At 37.4% G+C, this 26569-nt stretch overlaps 1 protein-coding gene across 3 annotated transcripts in view; it reads right to left on the minus strand.

Annotated features, from left to right (window-relative positions):
• NAV3 (neuron navigator 3) overlaps positions 1-26569 on the minus strand; it is a 420281-nt gene that overhangs the window by 22362 nt on the left and 371350 nt on the right. For 2 of the 3 annotated variants that reach the window (XM_052774469.1, XM_052774467.1), the window contains exons 20-27: positions 24121-24173; positions 19242-19265; positions 16829-16906; positions 8287-8370; positions 6543-6654; positions 5124-5245; positions 4513-4533; positions 3169-3341 (exon numbers count right to left, since the gene is read on the minus strand). In XM_052774469.1, the coding sequence (XP_052630429.1) occupies positions 3169-3341; positions 4513-4533; positions 5124-5245; positions 6543-6654; positions 8287-8370; positions 16829-16906; positions 19242-19265; positions 24121-24173 (667 nt within the window). The remainder of the gene's footprint in view (positions 1-3168; positions 3342-4512; positions 4534-5123; positions 5246-6542; positions 6655-8286; positions 8371-16828; positions 16907-19241; positions 19266-24120; positions 24174-26569) is intronic. The other variant, XM_052774468.1, reaches the window with a different exon arrangement.

The raw sequence follows: 26569 nt of genomic DNA on the forward strand, positions 1-26569 counted from the left end.
TCTGAAAATATGCTGGTTGGTTTTGGTTTTTTTTTTTCCTTAAAGACTGGATTAAAAGTAATTACCATGTGACTATTTTTCATGAGCACTAATTTTAAGGCAAGAAACCATTATATTGTGAGAATAGAGCAAAATACGACTGGCCTAGGGACCCCAGTTCTCATGTCAGACTGTTTTGCCTCTGTGTGTCATCATCAGACCTAGACCTGTTACATAACAGAACCAGTAGAAAATAAAACACTGAATTTTGGCTACATTGTTACACTAAGCAATATTTTCAGTCAATTCACTAAATGTTATTGTTCTTTATTACTGTCACTATAAATAGTTAATATTTGCAGAACAATTTAAATATGAAAAATATTTTATAATAATAAGTATTATTATTGTGATTATTACTACTAATATACAAACAAGAAACAGAGGTCAACTTTTAATTGCCAGAATGCATGCAAATGCATTTTGGGAAAGAAGATGCAGCACTCTTCAGGTCAGCAGTTGGATATACAACTCCATGCCCCACACTCAATTTTACCGGGATCTATGCCTGTAGACCACGTGACCGTTTTGCCTTTTCTTTGGTGCCCAGACTAGAGGTGACCTGCATACACACGTATTAGACAGATGCAATTGGAAGAAAGTAAAGTAATGGTTTAGAACATGAGACTCAGGTCAAGAAAATATATAAAGAAAGTGTAAGCAAAGGGAAGATGAAGAAGTTCATGGCAAATAAAAAAATATGGCAAATCAAAGAAGGAAAATAATGAATATCATTCACAACATGCACAAATATTTTAAATGTGAGTAAAAATGAATAAAGGCATATACTAGGATTTTTTTCCAAATGTTATGATACAGATCTTCATTTGATGTGCCCATACCTATGCTAACCAAATAAGAAATGAAATCTTATTTACATGCATATATTGTCTCATACAACAACTTGGACAACTGGGAAGTCACGTATCTATTTGTTGGCTATTTTCTTTTCGGCTTTTTTGCAGTACATCTTGAGAGGCATGGACAAAAAGACCTTGGCAAGCCAGCTTTAAAGCAGGTAAAGATGAAGCAGAAAGCAGGGCTACGGTTCTGGAAGAAGCAGGAAAAAGCTGTCTAGACTGGTAAGTTAAGCAGAATGGAAGCAGAAAGTATGACTTGAATTTTCTTTGGCAGATTCCAGAGCTCTTCAACACTTAGCTCCGACAACTGTAAAATTACATAAAAAGATGACACTTCATCAAAAGGAAGAAAACCAAAAAGATAAGTTAGCATTCGTGAGCAGTCACAGAAAGAAGCTCAGAAGCCTGATCAGACTTCAGACAAAGGTTCAAAGTAGTTAGAAAGAAAGAGTTTTACTTTTTCTTTCTTGTTACAGTCTCAGGATTTTTATATCAATAGGTTGCTTTGGGTAGGAGGAGTAAGTCAGTCACGATCTTTGAACAGAGGCTGCTGACAATTATAAAAAGTCTTGAAGGTGACAGAAGTTTAAATTATGCAATGAAAAACTGAGTCTTCCAAAGAAAGTAACATTATCAATATAACAGACAAAGAAATTAATCTAAATAAATATATTTTACGTGATCTTCCACGTGATTATGTGGAAGGGAAAGGAATCTATGTTATCCTGTGTAGAAAGGTCACAATAATAAAAAATGCAATAATGTGATCAGAAAGATCAGTTTAAAAATGTTATGGAGGAAGAACCAGAAGGCTATGAACTTGACAGAATTTAGGAAGTTAAGGCTCAGAGAGAGACCAAACAGCCATGGGAAGAGCTTGGGATGAAAGACTAGATCTATAGTTTTGCCCTTGATAAATTCTGGGAACACCAGTACATCTAAAGAACAAGTCAAAGAGCCAGAGAAAAAAGCAGGGTTGGTGGAAAGGAAACAGGATAAGGTTATGAGAGCAGATCTGTGAATTGTGAGTAAATAATTTTGTAGGGTAAAACTGTTTTGTTTAAGTTCAGGCACTTTCTATTAAGGCTTTTACTAGTGATTTTTAAGTTGATAACAAATCAGACTCAAGGGTCCCAAACATAGAAATCCTCCTCCCAAAACACACATATACCCCAAACCATAAAAATGTGAGCTTCCTATAAAAAAAACCCACAAAACTAGAGATCTAGATGAGTTATTCCTCACTAGTCTGTGTGGAATGTGAGGAAAGAAAAACATTTATTGTGGAAGGGTTTCTTTTGTGAGAATATTTGCTGTCAAACTCCTAAACCTACTATATAAAAATCATTAGAGTCTATAAAAAGTTAGTCATAAAAAGCACCTAACCTAACGCAGGGAAATTCTATTCTAAAGTGCAGTAATCAGTCACAAGACTAGAATTCACCAGGTGCTTTAACGAAGAGTAGTTGTGACCTGATTATTCTCAGTTAGGACAAGGAAAGCAAGGCTGGCATCAGTAGCACACATTTGTTGGTTCAAAGAGGTTGATTTCCCCAAATTGGAAAAAGTTATGAGTTTAACAGAATGAAAAAAAAATTAGGTAGAAGAATATGAATAGGAGCCGAGAACTGCCTAAGAAAAATATATTAGACATCCAAAAAATAATGAGGAAATGGGACAGCTTTTGATTGATGACTTGTTCTCAGTCCTGAAACCTTAAGGATGGTGATTTGAATAAAAAATAGAAGTAAAATCCCACAAAAAAATCCAAGCTGACAAAAGAGGGGAAATAGATTAAAAATTATATAAATTAGTAGCTACAAAGTAGACAAAGTAATAGCAGAAGGGATGAGTATCTTGTAAAAACTCATAGCTACCTGGAAAATAAAATGACATTTTTTAGTATGTCATGAAGAAAGGAAACTGTAGTATTTGGCCTTTACTAAGTGGATATGATAAAGTTGTTAATGGTGCAGGGAGAGTACAACGTAAGCTTTTGGACGTGCATTTGGAAAGGAGTTTGCACTGCTAGATGATTTGGGGTAAAGGCTGTGAAAGGAGGAGAGAATGACCTAAGAAAGAGCTGCTGGAAAAAGTGGTGTATAAATGGAGTGAAGCTCATGAGAAATCTGGCAAATGAATGGAGCACGAGGTTAAAAGATCACGGCTGTCAGCAATGGTTTCTGAACTGCAAATGGCCACACTTGAGGGGGTCTGTTTCACGGTCCACCCCGTTTGGGAAGAAAGGTTTGCCAAGGGAGACACTTACGCAGATGCTGACTGTGATGGTTTCATCGATGTTGCCCCGCACTCTCCTGAGCTGTGGGGCAATTTAGGTGACGAAGGAAGAGAGGAGTCCGTCAGCTCTTCTATGTCCGAATGTGAGGAAGGAGGCTTGGTGGACTTCTTCTTTCCAAAGGCCTGTTTGAAAGAGCTTCTTAGCTGGAAAACAAACATAAAGCAAGATTATTTTCCTCGTCACGGCAATTTGTGTGCAGCTCATGTTTCGAAGAGTTAGTTTGCAGATGCCATCCTAGCCACTGCCTGAGGTCAGTATACAGAAGCAAGGTATTAACATATGCAACACAGTATCTCTAAAAACATGATACGGTGCTTTGTTTTGACTTTATTAATCCAGCGCAGCGCAAACGTAATGCTATGGAAAAAGTGCAGAACCGAGTGGTACGGCTATGGGAGAGGGGTGCTCATTTAAAACCATTAAGCCCCAGTGGAATCCCATTCCCATGGCATTCCCTTCAAGGGCTGGCTTTAAATAACCACTTTGCATCCAGGTACAGGCAGAACCTGCTGTTACTAAATGCTGAAATCAAAAGACAAGTTCAATTTACTGGGTTTGCCAATTTACTATCCCCATTAAAAATTTGAATGGCCAAACTATGCAAATGCTATGGTTTGGATCACAAGCGAGAGGATTTAAGCTGGGACATGAGGCTTGCTTTTTGTACGGCTGAGAAGAATGTTAGCTGAAAGGTATATACTCTTTGCTGCAGTTTCCTTTCGAGTAGTAAGATCTCTGAATGTACAAGCATTGCCTTTTCCCTCTAGAAGCTCTTACCCAGTATTGAAAAGGGACAGAATAGCCAAAGAGCCATTTATTTCAGGAGCCAAGATGACAACAGTTTTGTCTGCAGTGAATTTTAACTAGCCCATTCGTTGATACCTTTGTCTAAATACAGAAGTTGTTCATCTTAGGAAAAATGCGGTTGGTTTTGGGTTTTTTTTCAGAAAGTTGTTCTGATTAAAATTGTATAGAACTCAATGACAAACTGGTTCCTCTATAAAAAATGAGGTATTCAAATATCTTATTTTCATGATATAATTGGAGAGTGGGGAGTGTGACCACTGATCAGGGAAGCATTATTTAAGTCCTTTCCAGCTCATGATATTTAATGAGAAAGAAATGGATTTTGGCTACACTCCCCCTTTCTATAGTCTAAACTTTGAGATTAAAATGAATAGAGACAAACTGAGAAGACATACAGGATAATCTGGTTTTAGAAGGTATAAAAGCCTACTGCCAAAATAAATAGCAATCATGCCAAGATAGGGTTCTTTATAGATGCATGCCAGATTTTCCATGGTTTATATTCACCTCACTTCCTCTAGAGTTCACCTTGCAGAAACATGAAAGAGTGTGGAATTACAAATCAAGGGAATGAAGGCTGATCAGTATTTTAAAACAAATGTTTATGCAGGTAATATTTTTAAAACAACAAAAACATTTTCTGATTATTTACTGAAAGTATTTGATTAAACCCTTAGCACTATGTGGTATTTGTGTGTTCCAGTTGAGAAGCATCTTAATTTCTTTAAACACCATACTACTTTTACATGAGAATTCTTAACAGATTTCAACTCCCTTCATAGCTGGGTAACATATTTGAGTGAAGCCTTTGAATCAAACTGCAAGTGAAGAAAAAATCAAACAGGGTTTCAATGTGGCCCAGAGATGGTTTTGGACACAACAGCTCTTTTAAGTTTTTTGTTTGTTTGTTTAATTATCCTGACTTTTGCAAATAATTTTCTGCTGATATGCAACAATTTTTAGTTTACCGGTAGTGTCACAGTATGGATACACATGTATTGCTTTATATCTGTCTGGCCCCACAAGATTGTTGTAGATGAAATGGACCATTATGCTACTCAGGCACTGGAAAACGACATAATAGCTAAAAGATAGGTTCAAACCTGCTAAGCACTTACCCAGTTTTTCTTTTTCTTTTTCTTGGAGTCAGCGTCATTACCACTGCCAATGCTCGAATGGCTTGTAGCACTATTGATGCTGGAAACACTTTCTGAAGAGTGTTGCCGCCTTATACGTAAATCTAAAGAAAAGAAATTACTGTGAAATCCATCTGTGTCTCTTTCAATTCTTGCATTTATGTAACACCTTCCTCCTCAAAGGGAGCCTAAATGAACACAAATGGCATTGATACTTGCAGTGGCTCGGATTCAAGCTATTGCAGCCTGTGAGAAACCGCACAGGGGGCAGTGGGGATACGTACAATTAGGCTAACACTTCGGAGCTTCTCCAAACCGGGATCTTATTGGCATGAAGGCAATGACCCTGCACAGAGATCTATGCAGGCGTAACCTCATAGCTAAGCAGTTTCTGTCACAGATGGATTACGTGACTTATTACTATCACACGTACTACAGTTCTTTTTCTGAGGAGTATAGGCACCACTTGATTTGTAGCAGGCCTAATCAGCGTTCAGATGCTACTTTCTAATATACCATGATGGAAATAAGCAGGCAGGAGTTCATTAAAAATGAATGAAACAAAATAACCAAGAAGTGGAGAATATTAGAAATGGTTGGTGAGGCTTTTGACTTTCAATTTCTTAAAAGTCTCTGATAACTATATCTTAATCACTGGATAATATTCTTGCAGAACATGTCCACTATTACCAAGGGAAATGAATTTTGGATTATTTTTTACTTCCTAGAAGTTAGCTTTGCTATATTCAAGTCATGCAATGCAATGACCTTAAGGCAAACATCTAAATAATGACCTCTTTAAAGAAAGATCAATGACACTCTCAAAAATTAATGCTGCTATTATTTTTTTTCTTCAAGTAATTCCTTTGCTGTTGCTTACCAACAGGCACTTTTGAAGTATATATTTATCATGTGACATCTGCCTAACTGCAATGACAAATTAATTTGGAATCTGGAATTTAAAATGCCTGCTTTCCTGCACTGATTTAGCACCTCATGAAGGAGCTGAGCTCTTGCGAGTCCATCTCTTAACAATGAGCACACCAATTTTCAGAGCTACAACTTACACTGGATTTCCAAGCTATAACCATGTTTCACCATAAGGCTTCACTAGTGTCTCGGGTGTACTTCAATACATGACTGTGGTGACGGGGTTAACTCTTGACACCCAGTAATCAATTCCTGGCCACCCAGTTCTGAGAAGACAAGGCTCCAGGAACTCTGGCAAACAGGACGCTCATGCAAGGTTTCCTGCTCTGGAAATACCACAACTATGCCTACCATGCACTGCAGAATGTGCTTGCCCTTGCAACAGAGTCCCCAAAACAACAGAAAAGTAGTGACTTAGCTTTTTTTCTGGGGAGAAACTCTGCATTTATTTTAATAGTGACAAAAACATACCTTTGTGGGTATGATCGGGACCGTTCAAGGCTCCTTGAATAGCAGCTTGTGCAGCAGAATTCTGGGCTTTCAGCATTTCAATGGTTTCCCTTAGCTCTATAAGCTCAGATTCCTGTGGGAAGAACAAAGAGAGCTCAAAATATATGGCACAAGAACAATGTTTGTCTAAGCTAAAAAAATATGACAAGATAAGAGTGGTCAAACCGAAGTTCATGGGACTGCTTGGGTGAACGTAAGGGCAACACCTAAGTAGAAAGCATCTTTTCTCTCCAGAGATATTAAACTGAACTAATGTGTTCTTTTGCATTTATTCTATATAAAGTGATCAAGCTATTTTTAAGGAAAACAAAACATTTTTAATAAAGACTAATCTAAAAAGGGTTTCAATTGAATATTCATTATAAAGTTAAGAGAAACCCAACAATTTTACTGTGAAACACAATAAACCCGTTCAAATGACATCCTTCAGTATGTGAGGCTACCGTTTAATGGATGAATCTCAACCTGAATTTCCATATTTTCCAAAAGATTTAACTTGCTAAATAAGAATTCAACCTAAAAAGCCCTGTTTAATAGCAACTGTCCTGCAAGTTGAAGTAAAATTACTCCACTTGAGTGCAGGAAGTTCGGTATTAGAACGCACAGCCTATTTTACTTAAAAAATAGATTTTATTACTGCTGCATTAAACCTGTCCTTCCAACCTGTATTTATATAATGAGGATTAAAGGAAGTTTAACCTCAAAAAAAGAGAAAAGAAGCGAAGGAAAAGAACATGTTCCAAATCTTTTAGGAAAGAAGCTTGGAGATGATCTGTTTCAGTATCACTGCTTAACCTCCTCTGGAAAGAAAATCATCTGACGAAAACTATGCTTTGTAAAATAGTCAAAAGTTTTGGTTTTAAGAAAATTCCATTGTGTTTTTTTGCTTAAGATGAAAAAAAGCAAGAAATACAAATATTTTCTATCTGGCTCACAATGAGTCTCACCATATTTCATCTGCTGGTGCTCAACCAGACTGTGAAATGTTATTTTTATAGACAGGTACAGTGACTCCAGTGGTGACTAATGGCTTACTGATATACAGTTTCTTTCACAGTTTGGCTCAATGAGGTCTTTCTTTTTATAGGATACTGTTCAAAATGAATAAGGGCAGAAACTTGCAGACGTTCAATCCTGGAAGGTGCTAAGCACCCTCTTAATCCTGAGCTTGGTACAAAGGCTCACATTAAATTTGCTGCCTATCAGGTTTAGATTTCTTTTCCCCAATAGTCAAAACAGCACAGTGAAAACCCAAACTGTTTACTCATGAATAGGATACCTAACCTGCATTAACTTTCTGAATGGAGTCATTTTTCTCTACTTAAAGTTCTTCCCTTCCCATAATTCTATTATTCTGCCAATGCTGGCAGGCTGGAATGAAGCACTCCAGCAGGTTATGATCAGTCTTTGTTACAGGATCTTTCAGTATGGATTTAACCTAGAGTCACATATGTTTTAATTAAAATCTGGAAACGAAAGATTTTATCTTCAAACTATTCTATGATATTGCCTGCGCAAACCTGATGCCATACAGTTTAATTCTCCTGGACCTTCGTGAAGATTTGATCGCAACGGCCATTAAAGAAAGATCTGTCTGTCTTATTGGCACAGCTGTCCCTGTTGCCTTTCAGTGTTTTTTAAACAAAACTCTAATATAATCTGCTGGCTGTTTTCCACATTAAAGCATCTGCTTTGGTAAACATACCTTTTGTTCAGCTGTCATTGTTAGACTTTGCAATCGGCCGGTCATATTTCCCAAGCTTTTTTCAAAAGCTGCTACTAGATGAGCCTGTGAAAGAAACAGAAGACAGCATTCATCATGACAATGGCACAATTTTCCCAGATCTATTTGTTTTTTTAAAATATTTGTTTCCCTCCAAGCTCATCTTCTCCAGCTCTTTTCTACTAAACTCAGACTGAGCTGACTTGAATAGGTGAAACAGCCAAGTGAGCCCAGTGTTCCCCAAGCCTCTTTAGCCCCCAGGGAGATTAGCTCAGGTATCTCTGCCTGGAAATGGATTATGGATTTAATGCCTTGCTTTGGGTTTCCTGATATATTGGCCAAAAGAAGTCTGCTCCCAGATAGAAGTCCAGGAACAATTCTTTTCAATTACTGAACACTTCAAAATGGGAATTCAAGTACTTTATCTTAAAATGTAACTTTTAACCTCACAAATAAAACACTCCAGAGGAATCCTGAGACTCAAACAAAACAAATCACAGTTAGTTTTATGAAAGGTCATTACTTAGTCTATTCATCATATTGATTATATATATAGGCGTGTGTTGTGTGTATAAAAGTAACAAAAAACTTATATAAAATGTAAATATAATATTTATACATGTGTGCAAATGTATATATAAAAGACAATCTTGTAAATTGGAAGTCCTACTTCTTAATAAGAAAAGCAATTAAGTTGAAACTGATTACAAGATTTTAAAAAATTAAAGTTTCATTTTATTTTCTAACATTCACCCTATACTCTATGCAAGCAAAATTTATACAAACAATACATCAACTCTTCATTGGTTCTAACTGACATTGAGCTTTGTAGGCAAAGAAGAGCAAGTGGTCATAACGAAACCAACAAGCTAAGCCAGCTTGTACAGCCAAGGGAAAGTAAGAATTAAATTTTTATGAAATTCCATAAAATTCTATTCACTCCTCTCACAACACCAAATAGTAAAAGCAGAAGGAAATACTTATTTTCTCTTTACCATCTCAAAAGTGGTAATAGGCAAAGTTTTCAAACATAGGCACTACAATACACTTGGAAATACAACTCACAAACAACATATTTATATGTACAAATGGATTAGCTGAGCTTCCTCACCGAGAAAAATTGTTGTTTATTATAGCAGTACAGGCACACACAGTGCCTGGCAAATTTTTCAGTTACAGACTTGCATGCTTGTACAAGCATAGTTGAAATTGTTCAAATGTATGTGGTTGTACTGAATCTGAGGTATAGTCAGAAAAAGACATAGTCCAAAAATGATTCTGTTATGTACTTTAGGAGAAGGAAAAGAGCTTCTTGCCACCTTGCTCTGTGTATTATTCCTCAAATTAAAAAAGTTTGTCATATATATAATAGTGGCCCACTCCTGTGTCACCACTTCAGAGCTGTTATACTGGTAAGTGGCTTTTGTGTTTTGTAAATCATTTTGCATTGCTTTAAACATTTCAGTATCTTGTAAACTCCTTATTTTATACTTATTAAACTTACTACAAGTTTACTCCTTGTAAATTGTATTATTAGCAAATAATTTATTTAATTACTTATGGGTATAGTGGTCAATCCACCTGCTCTCTGCATCTGCAGGGATGCCTTAGGGATAATTCTTTTGGTAAAGGATACATACCCCAGGGACTAACTTTTGATAAACATGACACTGGATGCATATTCAATTTCTTAAGGATTAATTAGTAATTGTGTATATTCCTATTTTAACATTTATCACTTAGGATTTATTCTTGAAGTTATAATTTTAAATAAAATGAACTTGAAATATATGTCAAATGCACGTCTGAAACCTGTCAATCGATATAAAGTTATTCTAGCTAGTTTGGAAGCTACAGCCTTTGGTTGTTTTCACTACTTCATTCCTCTGAGAAGACAAAAGTAACTAGTTTTTAAACTTTTCACTTCAATAATTAGCTACATATTAAAAATATTCAGACTAATTTATGGTGTTTTAATTCCAAAGATGATGACCACTGACCCAGAACAAAATCAGAGACAAAGTAGATGCGCTACCACAGAATTATAGCCAAATGTCTCTTCATTACATTTGTTTAACAGGAAACTAATGGAGCTCACTGTTCCCTGCCTCATAAAAAAATCTATGGCTTGGCTGATGGCCCGCGGTTCTGCTTTACCATGAGAATAACAATGGGGACTGAGGGCTTGAAAAGAGGAATAATTTGCTTAATTATGCATTGCTTTTGTCCGTTTCTCTCAATTAGACTGTGATAACCACAGTTGTTTGGTACCTAACCGTGCATATTTCTGCAAAGTATTTCCCTATTCCGTAGCTACAACTTCAGCTTATATTGTGCATGAATAAACCACAAGGAACTTATAGGAAAAATTAAGGAACTCATAGGAAAAATTAAGAACTAAAAAGCATCATTAAAAATGTCATCAAAGGTCACTGAAACTGTTAAGTTGTTGTCTGATAGTCTTTAGAGACAGACAGCCATGTCACAACTATGGATTCTTACTAAAATTCAGCCTGTGCTAGAGCACATTACCTTCTTGGAGTAGCACGCTAAAATTTTTGCATCCTAAATGTAATTGGATCAAGATGATGGATCCTTCCTAACTCATTTGAGATAAAGACTATCCGGTCTTGATTTGCTAATAATAAAGAAACATAATTCAAAGGCCCATCAACCGAAAGCTATTCAAGAAAAAAACTTCAATCGCATTGTTCATTACTTTAAATGCTTATTACAACAGAATACTCTTCTATGAAATACAAAGTATTAATTTTACTTTCAGAGTAATAAACTGTGCTGCCTTTCCCCATGGCAGCAAATGTTTATTTATTCAGCAGTCTAGGGAACTCCTACTTGTTGAAATATTATGCAGATTTGTCCCAAAAGAAATACTGTAACAAAATAAGAAAAGTTAGTTTGAAAAAGGCTAGATTATCAGTATATTTATAAGTGTGTGGAAGTATGCATAAAAAATGTGTATGTATATATTCCTATTTAAGATCAGACTTTGCATTTAAATAGTTAAATGCAAAATAATTCAGAAAACAATTGAAACAAATAGAAAGAAGTAACTGTGGTTTTTAAAATGCTTATTAGAAATAAAAAATTCTAATTAGAAAAAAATTCTTTTACACTTATAAATTTGGTAATTGATTTTGATTGGATTGGTAATCCTCAATTTCTGAGGATTATTTACTTTATCCAAAAGGATCCATTCTTTCATTCTTGTAAAAATATTTAAATAGAAATTTTTTTTAAAGTTACAGCCAATCCCTCACACCTAGAAAACTCTGCATTAGATTCAGTAGTTTCATTCATGGCATACATCATTTGAATACCATACAAAATAGCCTGGAAACTGCATGTGCTTTAAATAACACTTATTCTAAAGATAAAACATATCTTTACAATTGAATGCAGCATTTCTACTTGGAGACAGATATACTGGCATTAGAGTTAAGTAACTGGGCATTACTGGAAGTATGCCTGCAGCAAAATATCTCCATCTTTAACATGATATACATATTAGATACACAGATGATGTATAGCTCTTAATCTGTACATCCATCACATATGGCTTAATTTTGACTTCTATTACCATGTGAAATTCCCATCGGAAATAGTCAAAGAGATATATGTTCCGGGAATGACTTCAGTGCCAAGATGACAGATTTGATTTTAAACATTTCCTTCTTACCAAATGATCCCAGCCAGCCAAACCCCAAATACCTCAGCCCTTAGGTTTACAGCCCATCCTGAACATGACATTGGCATACCCAAAGACTATCCTCTGACACGCTTTGCCATTTGATCTGCGGTGTTCAGGTTTATAAAACAAACATAAATAAATAAATTTCCTCCCACCTGACACGGCTGAATGAAAGGAGGTGTGAGAGGCCAGAAGGGATCGGGCTGATTGCAAGTAGCAACCGAACATCTGGTGACCTTTTCTGTTCGCCGCCTGCTATTATCTTGTTGTTTGGCCGTAGGATAGTGGTTCAGAGCTGGCCAAACAAGAGCATTAGCCAGAGAACCCCCTCCACTTTCTACTGGCATCCTGGGTCCGCTACGCTTTGCAAGCACGCACCCTTCAGCTTTATACAGTACAAAGCACTGATCAAAGTCCCTCCGAACGGGCTGGGTTCAGGCTGCTCGCTGGAATTTGAGCCCTTGTCAGTCACGTAGGAAGTCTGCTGGTTGGACACTTTCTGCACTGAAAACGGGCCCTTTCTTAATTAGTATTGAGATTTGCCCTTCAGCAACATCGAAACAGGCGCCAGGGGAAAAGCCAGAACCTCAGAAAAAAACTGTAAATTAAGCATCCAAACAACAGCTGGGCCCTGCTTGAATTTAATCATATGCAGGCAAAACGCATTGGGGTTAATCAAATGAAATAAACTGCTGAAATCAAGCATAGTACTTGAGTCCAGCCAACAAAACCTGAATAATAAATGAAACCAAATAAGAAAAGTCTTAGCAGAGATTTCCAAAATGCCTGAGAAATGCTATAACTTCCAATTGACAGATTTTGATGTAAAATATCAAGCAATGGCTTGATGAAATAGGTCAAATTTCAGCCTGGCAGTCTTTTAATGACACATGTACTACTGTCACCAATAATCTTTTGTGGTGAAGCAAAGAAAGATATGAATAGCATTGAAATGGGATGAATAAGATGCTCTTTTTTTCACTCGCATACAATACTTTTGCTGAGTTCTACAAAGGGAAATGGTAACAACAAATTCAAGCCCGAGATGAACTGTGAGGGAACAAGATTTCTGGCTATTAATAGTTCCCTTCTCCAGACCACAGAGAGGAAAAAAAGTGCTGCATATTTTCCAACACTGAAAATTTGGAGGAGCGTAGGGCTAAGGCTAAGATGAATGCATTTATAGCAAAGGCATCAGAAAGGACTGAGTAATTTTCTGGTCAGCAAAGGCACCACAGAAGATACTCTGTTCGTACAGTTCTCTGCCTGCCAGAGACAGATGTATCTGCAGAAAAGATAGGCAGTGATCAAACTTTTTTCTGCATTAGACTTACTGTTCGTGCAGGTTTTAGCCTCCTGGCGTGCAAAAGTGACTCAAAATGAGGGTCGCAGTACTATGTTAACTATTTAGAGAGTAAAACATGGTTTTGATTTCTTTTCTGAGGATAAATTCCAGCTTTTGTGTTTAGGATTATTTCTCCTTTAAATGCCAGAGTCTGGTGAAGTATGTCGCTTAGATTGGGAGATAAATGATAAATGAATACATGGAAGTAAAGCATTGCTAAGACAGTACAAGTTCATGAAAATTAGAAGCCCATCTGGGTTCTTCATAAGTTCGTCAAATTAAATCAAATATTTGTTAGTTACTCTCATAATTTTTATGAAAACTATATAATCACTGTGATTTAAATATCAGTTCTGTAATTAGACTAAATTTCAGAGGCCACATCACAATTAAAAAGTTTTATATACACTCTGTTTTCAAGCTGGACTTTATTCCTGATGTTTAAGTGATACTTCCTGGAATTTATTTACATGAAGTGCTCAAAGGACCGACAGAATTAGTACTAACACATCTTTAAGCAGTCTCTTTTGATCCTTTGGACTTTTGTGGAAGTGTTTTTTTAATGTTTTACACCTTCTGTACCAGAAATAACAGAGAATGAACTCAGAACCAGGCTTATTGTGCAATACTTTTCAATTTTTGGTTTTGTAAAGTATGTATCTCATGACAACATCCCCCCAAAAATTTACTTACAGTATCTAGTAATATCAACCTTTCTTTTAAGATTGCATTAATTGTGAGGGTGTCCAAATCCCTTGATTATGCCTGGAGAATTTGAAGCCTCTAAGTTTCATGCTTCTGACAAGTTTAATTTTGAGGGAATTTCCACATGTTGGGGATTTGGGAAAAGGAAAGATTTCTCTGGTACCATTTAAAAAACCCCATGTGCTAAAAGGATCAGCTTTAGGGTTGCTTATAGGTTTAGAGTTTAAAGAGTGTCTCCATGGAGATGGATTAGAAGGTGAGTGACACAGTCAAAAGAACGTGATTAAATTAACCTTTGTAAAACATACAGTGTGCATGCACATATATATATATATGCATACAAGCACATACAGGTTTACAAATGTGGTCCTTCTGGATAGGCAAAACCAGATGCACATGTATACACTTTTTAATTGTCCTGTTGAAAATATTACCTTTCCAATGAGATCAGTAGAAAAGCTATGGGCATTCTTACTAGGTGTTCAGAAGTCCAGAGGCAATACATGGGGCAAGAACCCCCACCAATGCAATGTGAGTTATACAGATTAAACCCAACTTATTTGTCACCCATGCAGCAGAATTAGTTTGAGTGAAAACCAAGCCAAAATGTAACTATCCATTTTTTAGCTTGACACAGTTTCTTTGAAGTATGGACCAAATCTAATAGTAACTTGGGGCTGACTTGGAAAATTTGCCTGGAATAGGTAATGTTATTAGAAACCAGTCTGTACGGTGTTTATTCCACACAAAGGAATACTGGCCAGAAATATAGTCAATGACTTCTAAATAACACTGGGGAGAGATCAGACACAATTTGCTCAAGCAACCTGAAAAATGGCCTCATTGCCTCAGCTGCAGAGGAGAATGCCCTGCCATCCTCACTCTACGGCCCTTGTTGCTGTATTATAAGCTATGGCATTGCTGGGGTGACTGGAAAAGCATGGAGACTAAACAGAGTTATCTTTCAACTCTCCCTTTCAACACATCAGCAAGAAGGAATATGCTGATGTTTTCTGTTCAGCGCTAGCAGAATAAGGGCAAACTGCATTTCTGCCCACAGACTAAAGCGAGGGACGGTCCCAAGAGCCTGAGTTATCGCCATCAGAGTGGCTCCCACACCAGCTCTAGTACAGACACCTGAGCCCGAGCGCACCACGGGCAAACAGTTCGGTCTTACTGATGTGGCACCACTGCTCAGAATCCCAGAAAGCTTTGGGTTGGGAGGGACCTGTAAGGATCAATTAGTCCAAGCCCCCGGCTGTGGGCAGGGACGTCTTTCACTAGACCAGGGGCTTGCAGGAATCAAGCTAACTCCTCTGGATAACTCCGGCTGCTGCTGTGGGGGCATTAGCAGGGCTCTCCGAGTGGATGTGGGGATGTCTGTGGTTGCGCTGGGTCACAAGCCCAGCCACAGCCTGCCTCCCTGGGCTCCCCAGTACAGGGCAGAGCCCCCGCCGCCCCGCGTTCTTGGTGGAAAGAACAGTGCCCTGCAGAGAGCAACGGACTGGTTAGCAAACACGACTACCCGAGGCATGCTGGCTTAGCTCTTCTGACCTCTCGGTGTTAGTTTTAGATTGATGCTCTCAGGATGGGTGAGTGAAGAACTGCCCAACCCGGCAAAGACCAGTGTCTAAAACAGACAATATTTTCTGCTTCATTAGTTCATTCTCAGAACTCGGAACAGACCGGCAACCCATCTCGCTACGGAGGCACAAATACCCACAGGTGTTCTGCAGCCACCTGAACAGAGCAGAAAGTGCTAAGAGTAGCTCTTCCACATTTTCACGTGGAGCAGTCCTAAGAGAACAAGCGGCTTTCACACAGCTAGAGATTATTTCCTCACAACATGAACACAGTACTACTACACTGGCTGAAATAATTTCTTGAAAATAATGGCAGTATTTATAGATCTAAATACTCGGTACATCTGCATTTCAAAGAAAGGCACTCTGTAGGTCGCCCAAGACATCAGGAAGCTGCTTTCCTGAAATGCAGAATGATACTCTCTTGCAACTGCATCTCAGCTTTCCTTGGGAATGATAACTATAGTTATATCCTGAACTGCATTTAAAAATCACTATACAACAGATTGTTCAGTAACTATCCTGTAACTTCATCTGAAACCATAGTATCCAGACAGGACTGTAGCTCACATTTCCTATCTGGCATTATATTCCGATAACATGTTCAATAACTCATATTAGCAGTGTATGACAATTGGAAGGAACACCAGGGAGCTCTCTGGGGAACAGCCCAGTTTCCGTTAGTTATATATCAGCACAGTTATTGCAGCATATGAATATACAACAATGAATATGTATATGCCGCATGTAAAATATACAACTTTGCTTCCCTCCACATCTATCTGCATTTTGCAGGGTTTATCTTTGTGAAATGAAACTATAATGAATTCTATCAGAATATGCAATCCATGCCCTTTCTTTGGTTGTGTTTACTTTTCAGCTTTTTTTTTTTAATTGATTCTGAAGAAAGAGTGAAACTGAACTGGATAGGACTGTTGTCACATCCAAAGTGTGGAAACTCTCCTTTCCATTTCCACTGTGTTTGATTACAAGATTTCTTCTGCTTGAGGCTGAGGCAATACAGACATCTAATGAAATAATTAATTTGAAAAACACCAGAATAAATAAATTTATTTAAGTCTGGAGTAAAAGTCTCCCAGACCATGTGTCGAGTAAGAGCTATTAGCCAATCTGATAATGTATTCTTTGATAGTGTTTATGATCACAAGTAAAAATACTTACATTTGCTGAAAGCTGAGATGTAAGGGTAGCAACTTTCTCTTGTGATGCAACCAGCTCTCTCCGTAGTTTCTGAATTTGCTAGAAAAAAAAAAAGACTGCTGTCAGTATTTCAGTAATTTGCTTTTATTGTGGTTGGTTTGTTTGTTTCCTTAAGGGATCACTAATAGGTTTACAATGTCTTAGTTTCACATTTTAATCTCAGAACTATTCAGAAATACAAATTATTAAAAGTTGGCACTTAGTGCTGCTCCCAGTGTTTTCTTGCACTTAACCAGTGTATGAGCTAGGATCCCAGTTAAGCAAGCACATATGGGCAAATGCTTAATTACTTCATATGTACAATCCTCTGTTTGCACATGTAAATGTCATGGGTTTTTACCAAATCCCGTAAGTTCCAAACATATTCTTAGTGCAGTCAAAGATAGCAGCCCTGGATGAGGCCTGAGATTATGAAACATGAACGAATTTGGGTGAGGTTCACTGTGCCTGACTGTAGACATGATGCAACCAACATATGTTAAATGTCTACATTAGACTCAGATAAAGTGCCCAAAAGTACTCCCCCACTGCCTGGCATGAAGGCGGCTTTGATGACTACCTCAGACACAGATTTTTCCTTCATGGATGTCTAAAGGCAGATGAGGTACAGTAACATTTTTCTTTTCTCTAACACAATACTTCCTACAGTCCCTGCGATTCACACATGCAGCCTCTTTAAACCTTATATATTATTCAAAAACCTGCCAACTTAAAAAAATAGATGTAGCTTTAAATGTGCTTGTTGACATGAAAAGAAACTTAATTCAAGGCTCCTGTATCCTTTAATGAAAAACAGAATCCTTAAGAAAAAGTATCTGTTTACATTTCAGCTAGGATAGATATCTAACGTGAAGCTTGTGCATCATTTTAAGCCTATTTAACCCTATTTGAGATCTTACGGGGACTCCAGCCATTGCACTGACCTTAAGCACAGCATGGAGTTTCACTTTGAAACCCCTTTCATATTCAGACATAAAAGAAATTATTCCAGACTAGAGAAGTAAAATGTCTAAAACTAGCCTAGGAAAGGGAGCACATAACATTCACTAGTAAAGACTATTGCAGTACTTTAATTTTATGACTCCCATGAAGACCAACAGGGAATATTGTACAAGCTTTAAGAATGAACAAGTTCCTGTACATCTATGATACAAAAATAGCTAGGTCATTTACATTAGCTCAGAGCAAAGGAGACAGATTATTGAGCTGTTCTCCATCCTGGACTGCCACTTTTCTTTTTCCAAGTTTTCTCTTTGTTTTTTGATAGCAATTATTTGACCTTCCTGCTCTAAGCTACACTTTCATCATATTCCTGCAACCATACAAAGGTAGTTCTCATGAAGTGCTGTTCCACATCTCCTGCAAGAGCATCACAGAGCAGATCTACATCCTGAGAAAACTTCATGTAGAAATACACAGGAAAGAAATGTTGTTTCACCTCTCTATACAACCCCATACAAAGGGCAGTGAAATGAGGAATTGTCATTTACACTACTGAGCTGTGGCATGCTTCTTTACCTCCTTTGCTTTAACTTTCCGAGAAAGATGCTTAGAAAATTCAGGGAGAAATTCCATTGAAATATACTGCAGCAAGTAAGGAAGAATATGTTTATTTGTCCAACTTCCTCAAAATACCTTTTAGTTGGCTTTTTCTCTGATTAGAGCAGTAAAAATAGGAGCAGCATAAATGCAGGAGTTGGAAGGCATGTAGCTCTGTGAAATGGAAGTGCACCCCTTGGTGCTGCATTTTATTGCTGCTACTCCTTGGTGCCCTTTTAATACAACCAGGACTTTATTTTGAGAAAGGCTGTAATTATATCCAGCTGCTGACCCGGGCTTGTCACCCATTCTTATACACTGTGAAGAGAAAGAAGCTGTTTTCCATGTCAGATTTGATTTATATCTGAAATCAATCTGCATTGCTCTGAAATCCATCAAAGTGGTCAGTTTTGAGAAATTTAATATAATGCAAAATGTAAGGGAGAGAAGTTCAAAGCGAACATTCGAAGTATTTTTCTCCTGAAAGGCAGGACATTACCTTGAATTGCACAGTCCCTTGGATCCAGTACAGAGTGGTATTAAGTCCGAAATCAGACGTATCACAGCTCCTCCACTCAGAAGCCTGATTCTCATCGATTCTTTTCCCCTTTTCAGAACCTCAGCCAGGAGGCATTCTTCAGCCCGATACTAAGAAAACACCTTCTAGTGCACTAGAAGCTGCATCAGCTTTTTACCAATACTTAAAAAGTGGTGCAAAGACACGAAGTCTATTTTCCCCAGCCACTCAGCCATTTAGCCATAGCAGGTAAAAAACCCCCAACTTTAAAATAATATAATGCAATACATACATATAAAAATGAAGAAAAGTTCTTACCTCTGAATGTGCCTTTTCTTCTGCCTGGAAGAAAACAAAGAAGAAATGGCTTAGAAACAGTGTGCAACATAATTGCGGTAATAGAAAATAAAAGCCAGCTACACTGAAGTGAAACGAATAGCTTCATGGATCCATTACATTTAAGGAAGGTATGCAATAAAAACAATAAATGGAATTCTTTTCAACTTACTTGGAAAGGCTCCAGCTGAAACCCCAAAGAGTTTGCCAGCATACTGACAACATGAAACAGTGGATAAAGGGAGAACAGGAACAGAACTGCAGAAACTGCAGCTACATTTCTAAGATACAAAAGAAAATGTGCTATGCTGTCACTGCATGGACCTTAGCCTGTGACCAGCAAACTTTTACACCGTAGTGATTATTATGGCTCCTGGAACTATGTTTGTTTTACCGTATACCAAGCAATATTCCTAATAGACTAATCCCTGCTAAGAGAAGTTGACAGCATACCAGTAAAACATATATGGGGGGAAGGTGAGGGGAGAGGGGTATTTACACTTTAAATAATTTCTGCCATACAGAGTACTGACCAAAATATTAAGGGCTATCAAGGCATGTTAAAGTTTCAGCTTAAACTTGCTAATAATATTTAATAATTTTAGATATTTTCCACATTGTTATGTTTTGTGTCCTATAATGATGCTATTTACTCAGCAGTCTTTTTCAACAAGCTAAGAAACTAAATCAATGCAAGGCAAACCTTTGAAGGTCATTAAATTCGTAAGCATGGGAGTAGTCTAATTTAGGAGGTATTTGGTGGACAGAGAAATCTTGCTTCAGTGGGATTCTAATGGAAAGGAACAGTGTACCATGAGAGAGGAACCCTTTCATAACATAAAACAAGAATCAGTTAATGTACTGGAAATCAATCCACCCCATGATCTGAGGTGGACCAAGTTCAGAGAAGCAGTCTAACATTGGCTGGAAGAGAAGCAAGCAGTAAAAGGAAAATGTAGGTAGTAGAATTAGCCATAAATAACACCACAAGTGCTAAGAAAACCCAAGGTAAGAGCTCCTCAGAAGATTCCCTGACATCAGGCAGTATCTGTGTTATTACAAATTAATATAGCTGCTTTTTTAAGCCTGTATTAAGCACAACTTTTGTGCTGTTAGAATTTTAATAATTTATTATATAAATGTTTTCTTACTTTACCTGGTGTAGGGGGAGAAGACTTCTAGAAAACGCCTCTTTCCATACGTGCTTATCTGTTAACAGTCACTAAAAAGACTGCGATGTTATGGTATTTCCCTTAGAAATATTAGAACTGCTCTTGGCTGAAACTACTGTAATACCTGACACATCACTATGTGGGAATGATTCAGTATAACGATTGTTTTATTTGCCAGCACTGATGTGACACACATACTGATACTAACTTTCTGATCTGTGTTCGCAAAAAGGAGATTTTTTCTGCCTACAGAAAAAATTGAAATTCTGTTCTCATTATTGTTACTTTGAACACATAGTGCATGAAAAGTCACAAAGGGATTGAGAAAGACCATGTCCCCTTATGAATTCTACTGTGCCAAGACAAGCAAAAAAAAAAAAAAAAAAATAGGGTTGGTGACTTTTTCCTGTAACTGCCATGTGGGGACATGGTCCCGTGTCCTTAGCCCACCGGCCCCCGCTGATGAAGGCAGTGCTACATCTTGTTACCAGATGACTCCCTCGCTGTAGGAGGAAGCGTTGCCTCTCTCCCAGAGTTCAGAGGGGTGGCTCCCGCAAGTCAACTTTTGTGGGCAGTGGAAGAAGTAAATGAAAGAGAAAGAACAGGATTCTGGGCATACTATCAACCTAAAAAATAAAATCTGACAACCCAATACATCTGAGCAGTTTTTACTTAAGAGTTCATGCTGACACCATTGTAACCCAGCACGCAGGCATTGGTTCAAAAGGCTCTAAGAGGAAATAATTTATTTTTTCCCTCTACTTCTCCATCATATCGATGCATCCCATTCTTGTAAGGATTATTTTTTTTTTTCTGAAGACTTAAAATATTAACATACAAATGACATGTCCTTACACATCTCCTTCGAGCTTAGCTTAGCACAGTTAATGAAGTCTAGGGATTCTAAGTGTAGCTAATGCTGAGAGCCAATGCGAGAAATATAGCAATTAACTAAATATGTGCAAATTGCAGTGTCTCACCTACTGAGCAGGAGGAGATTAAAACTGGAGACAACCTATCATAATTTACACTACCACACATCTTTTTCAACTTCTTGGAGAGCTAGATATATTCACTGCCAAAACTGAATCAGTATTTCAATCCTACAGTCTACTAAGTCTGCTTACAGGGCATACTTTTCTGTGAAACCAAATGTTTGTCTCTACATGCATATCTCTACAAGCTAGATTTCCAGTTTATTCAAGTAAGTCCTGACAATCCAAATGCAAATCAAGAAGAAAGCCAATACATACAGAAAGTACTAGTGAACACGGAACTTCTGTCTCATTGGACTTACTCATTGCAATGGCAGCAAATCATGAAATGTCCCTTCTGAATCTCATATTCTAATTCTCAAAGAAGCAATCTTCAGAGAATAACTGCAAGATTCTCCACTGTCCTTTGAAAATAATACATAAAGATCATCATCTTTATTTAGTACTTCGTCTGAAGCTCTCCAGTGATTAGGCTGCAGAAAGCCACTAGCACCAAGGCTTAAGGCAACGCTTGAGAAATCTGATAAATATATTTGATTGAGATACTTAGGGAAAGGCAACTGCTTTGGAATTCATGCTTAATGATTTTGGCCTGCTTAAGTAAGGTGAAAAAGCTCTTCTAGTCCTCCTTGAATCTAGTAATAGATGAAAGTGAGTTACATGTGCCATAACCCTGTGAAGCTATCCCTTTCTGGAGGAAAGGGGCACTGCACTGTGTCATCAGACAATGAAACGTTGCTCTCTGCTTTCAGCTGATGTCATACTGATTGCCAACCTTTCATGTTTCTCTACTCCACTTGTGCATCATCTTTTGATGAACTGCTGAAAAATTTAAACTTTTTTCACAGGATGAGAGGGATCAAGCAGAAGAAATTCTGATCAAAAATCATCCCTAAAGATCAATCCTAGTAATTTTGTCATACTAATTCCTTTTTTGCCCTTTACATATTTTTCTGTAACTTTCATTTACTTGTTGACATAATCAATAACTTAAGGAGCTGGGCTTAGCTGCAGTGTGAATTCATAGTCAGATGTTTCAGAAGATATTCCACTTACAGTATGAACTTGGGGAAACAGTTTAAAGTTTGTCTTGCAGGAAAAATACTGTTCTTTAATATCATGGGGTTTAGGTAGTATTTCCAAGATACTCTAATCTTGAATGATAGCAGGTTATATAAATAGAAAGTATTAGTAAACCCATGCTACATTACACAACATTAGAGTTGAGATATTTCCGACTTACTGGCTTTCGGGTGCTGAAAGCATCCTGTGTCACTTTATAATTTGATTTTTACCATCTGTCAGTTTCATAACATTCTTCTAAAATTTGACATCAAAGCTTGAATTATAATTTTGGACACCCCCCCATGCAAACTGATCATAGTGTCTCATAGACAGGGAAATAGTAGTAAAGATTCTTTGACTACAGAAACATCAGTGAGAAGCTTTGCTTTGAATGTTAGTCATACCTCATGTGCAGCCTGTCTGTACGTACTGCATGTACATTCTACCCCTCCAAAACAATTCTGGACTGGAATTGCTTGCAACTTGCTGCTTAAGGCCTGGACAAACCTAATGTGTGTGTACCTGATGTTTTAGACATGCACTTGTATAGAAATTTTAATGATTGAGCAGGACTAGGAGAGGCACCGTTGTGGTAGATGTTGTGCATGGCTGCAACCTACTTTCCAAGCTAACATGGGTTTAGCATTGAGATAGGGCTACCAAATGGTACAAGTGCATCAGACTGCATGGGCTCGGTATTCCCAGGCAAGAATGGTGTTGGCTCTGGGTAGAGGAGTCCATGTCATTCCTGGGATGTCAGCTGACATTATTCAACACCTGAAAATACGGAGAGGAGACAGGCTATTCATGAATGCATGGTATGAAAGCAGGTAAGTGGGTTGATCTCCCGTGGAAAAGGGCTACTACAGCATGTAATTGTAGTTAGCAAATAGGTTGCAAAGCAACTGTTGCGTATCAGCAAGGGAATGTCCAAACATGTTTAACTCCTCCCATACGGATCATTTCTTGTTAGTAGAATAACTGAAGCAACAAATTATGCAGAAGTTCTCATAAAAGATACCAAAACAATAAAATAGAGAAAAAAATCAACCCCAGAACTTCTGCTGGAGCTAGAATACAATTATTACTCAATCTAATTAATCTAATTAACTAAGATTAATAATTGAAGACACTCCTCTTTGGAAACAACATCTAAATGCTGTCATTTGCAACAAAGATCAGTAGACATTTAAACTGCAAATTGTATCTCCCTTACCCTGAAGCAATCTTGTGTTTTTCAAGAAGTGTACTTCAAACAGTGACAGAACAAAAACACTTTGTAAATTGTGCAATTAGAAAACTAGCTGAAAATAATAAAAAATCACTCAAAATTATCAACTACAATAGCATAAGGACCCCCCTTAAAGAGAGACTCCTAGACCATTACCTTCTTTTTAGCTTTTAAAACATACACTGGGTGATTTTAAGCAGTTCTAAGCAAGTTACATAAAAAGATGAAAATAATGTATCCTAAATTAACATGACCGTAATAGCAAAGTTGAAAATAAATGTTCCTGCTTTATTGCAGTACAATTTTAGTCCTTCTAAACCTCGAAGTATTGAAATTTTCAAGAACAATGAACAAGAACAGAGGCAGGCAGAACTTTTTTCTAAAATGTCAATACTCACCGTAGAGTAGAGAGAGGATGTGCTGGAGACAAGTGATAATGAGGACCCATGTACTTTAAAAAAAGGAAAATAACATGAAATATTGATGAAAGCATAAAATGTCCCCCATGTAGCTCAATAACTAAACATCTTTTAAAAATGAGAACCAATCTTCCACAAAGTATAGAAAAGCTATTGATATTTTTTCCTGCACTTAAAAAGATTGTTCTATACAGAAAAAGCACTTTCCTGTGTATGGGGTAGGAGAGCCAGTGAGATTCAGTATTATTCCCAGCAAACCAAGCATCACTTTTGTTGTTTTGACAACAAATCACTTGATAAATACACTCTTTAGAGAAACCAGAAATTGAGCTATTTATACATCTGTCCAAAGCTGAGCAAACTGATTTTAATGAGACTATGCCGTGCAAAACAGTTCACATTCCCAGGAGTGAGCTCCCAGGCTTTGCTCAGCTGGTTTCTCCCCTCAGCACAATGCAGACCCGTGTATTTGTAGTCTATGTGAAGGGGTTACTGCAAGAGGTAGTGCCATATTTCCACTAATCATCAGTAGAGTCAGCCTTAAGAGCACCGAGTGAATGTTGCAGGACTTCAACTCAAAAAACGGGGTTCCTGGCCTCTCTGAAAATGGCAAGTGAAGACTAAACTGAGACAAAATTGCCCCTTCTGCTTCTGATGAGTCTCCTGAGGAAGGACACACCGACAGAATTTTAAAGAAGATTATTTATTTCATTACTTCTTTGCATTTTTGTTTCAAAAGAAATTTGTTTAATATTTCTAATCTGCCGGGGTTTGGTAAATAAATTATTCTGCTTTAATACCTACCTGGCATCTGTATGCCAAACTGACAATACGTGAATACTTGGATTAGCCAAATAGACTTTAAATGTAGTTTTGTAACTGGACAAATACTTACAAAGATGTGGTACACTGACCGTTGAAACCTTGTCGCTTTCAATCTATCTTTGGGTTTCAGTCTGCTTTAAATCTCTCAGCTAAACTCCCGTTCTGCTCTCGTACACAGTGGCTCTACCCGTTACCTCACTTCTTTCACCATAACCTTCCTCAGAGCTCCTGTCTTAAGTAAAATACATTTGGCCTTCCAACAGCATCATTTCATCTTCATCTCTAATGACCGTAAGCTGCTAAAAACTGTTTATTATTGCTGCATTGACTTTCATTTACTCAGGTTGATCATGGTTATCCACTCCAGCTGGATATGAAACATGACTAATGAAAAAGCTTTCATCAAAGCCACTGGTGACCCATTACTGGAATTCTAGATTTAACACCTCTTTTTCGATGCATAAATTATTTGCCTTGTTTTCTCTATTATTCTTCCAGTGTTTCACTTGATAATTCTCCTGTTCCTCAGCAAAGGGTCTGTAGTCACCTCTGTCCTTGAATTATGTGATATGCTTCTGTGCAGTCAGCCATCCTCTCTGTGCTGACAACTCACAGCTTGATCTGACCTGCACCCTACTGCTAGTATTACATACCCAGATGTCTGCCTGACATAGCGTCTAAGATGCAGAAGAAGGAATTGAAAAGCAAAAGTATTAGTTGTCCGTTATTACATCTAGGACTTTTTTTCCCCCTTTTATCTCATAATGATGAGCTTTGGGGCTAGGGGAAGACATTTTTATTTGCTTATTATAAAGACCATTTATATTGTCATCACTTAGCAGTAAGGAAGATTGATGAGGTGATGTTATAGAATGAATCTCCATTAAATTTTAGTGGTTTAATTTTGGGTTTTGGCTTTTTGTTGTTGTTGTTGTTTTAATTAACAAGAGAACTTTCTGCTTATGGGAATTCTGCAAATAATCAGATTTACCAGAAATGTTAGGCAGAAGAAAATGCTAGAGTGCATTTAATTAGGAGTTGTCACATGCTCTGTGGTTAAAAAAGAACAAAAACCAAAACAAAAAATATTCCCCAAATTCCAAGTGTTGTACATAGCATTAAAGAAACCAGACCAACAGTAATAATCTGCATAAAGAAAGTACTGAGGTCAGATTAAATGACAGAGTTTAAATACAGAAATTCACATAGTGTTTGCTGTAGGAGGCTGTAGGAAAGCGGGGAAATGAAATGACTACAAAAGAAAGGGGATACTAAGTAGCACTGGCATTTGAAAAAAAAAAAAAGGAAATACAGAAGCAGGACTAAGAAAGCATGGAATCACAGGTGTCAAGGTATGCTCAGACACTTCAAATTTAGGGGCAAAAAGAATAAAATAATTTTCCATGGCTTCCTTTCCTCCAAAATTTCTGTTAAAGGATCTATACATGTATGGCATACACAACATTACATATTAATGTGTGAAAGAAATATCTTCCACGTTTTAGGGTAAGGAAGTCCTGTGAGTCCAGCTCAACAAAATTTAAAAAAAGCTTCACAAAATTATTTAAGTTATTATGTTGCAGAAGAAATATTTTAAAATTTT

The sequence above is a fragment of the Harpia harpyja genome, chromosome 23 (genome assembly GCF_026419915.1).
Source record: "Harpia harpyja isolate bHarHar1 chromosome 23, bHarHar1 primary haplotype, whole genome shotgun sequence".
Classification (NCBI taxonomy): Eukaryota; Metazoa; Chordata; class Aves; order Accipitriformes; family Accipitridae; genus Harpia; species Harpia harpyja.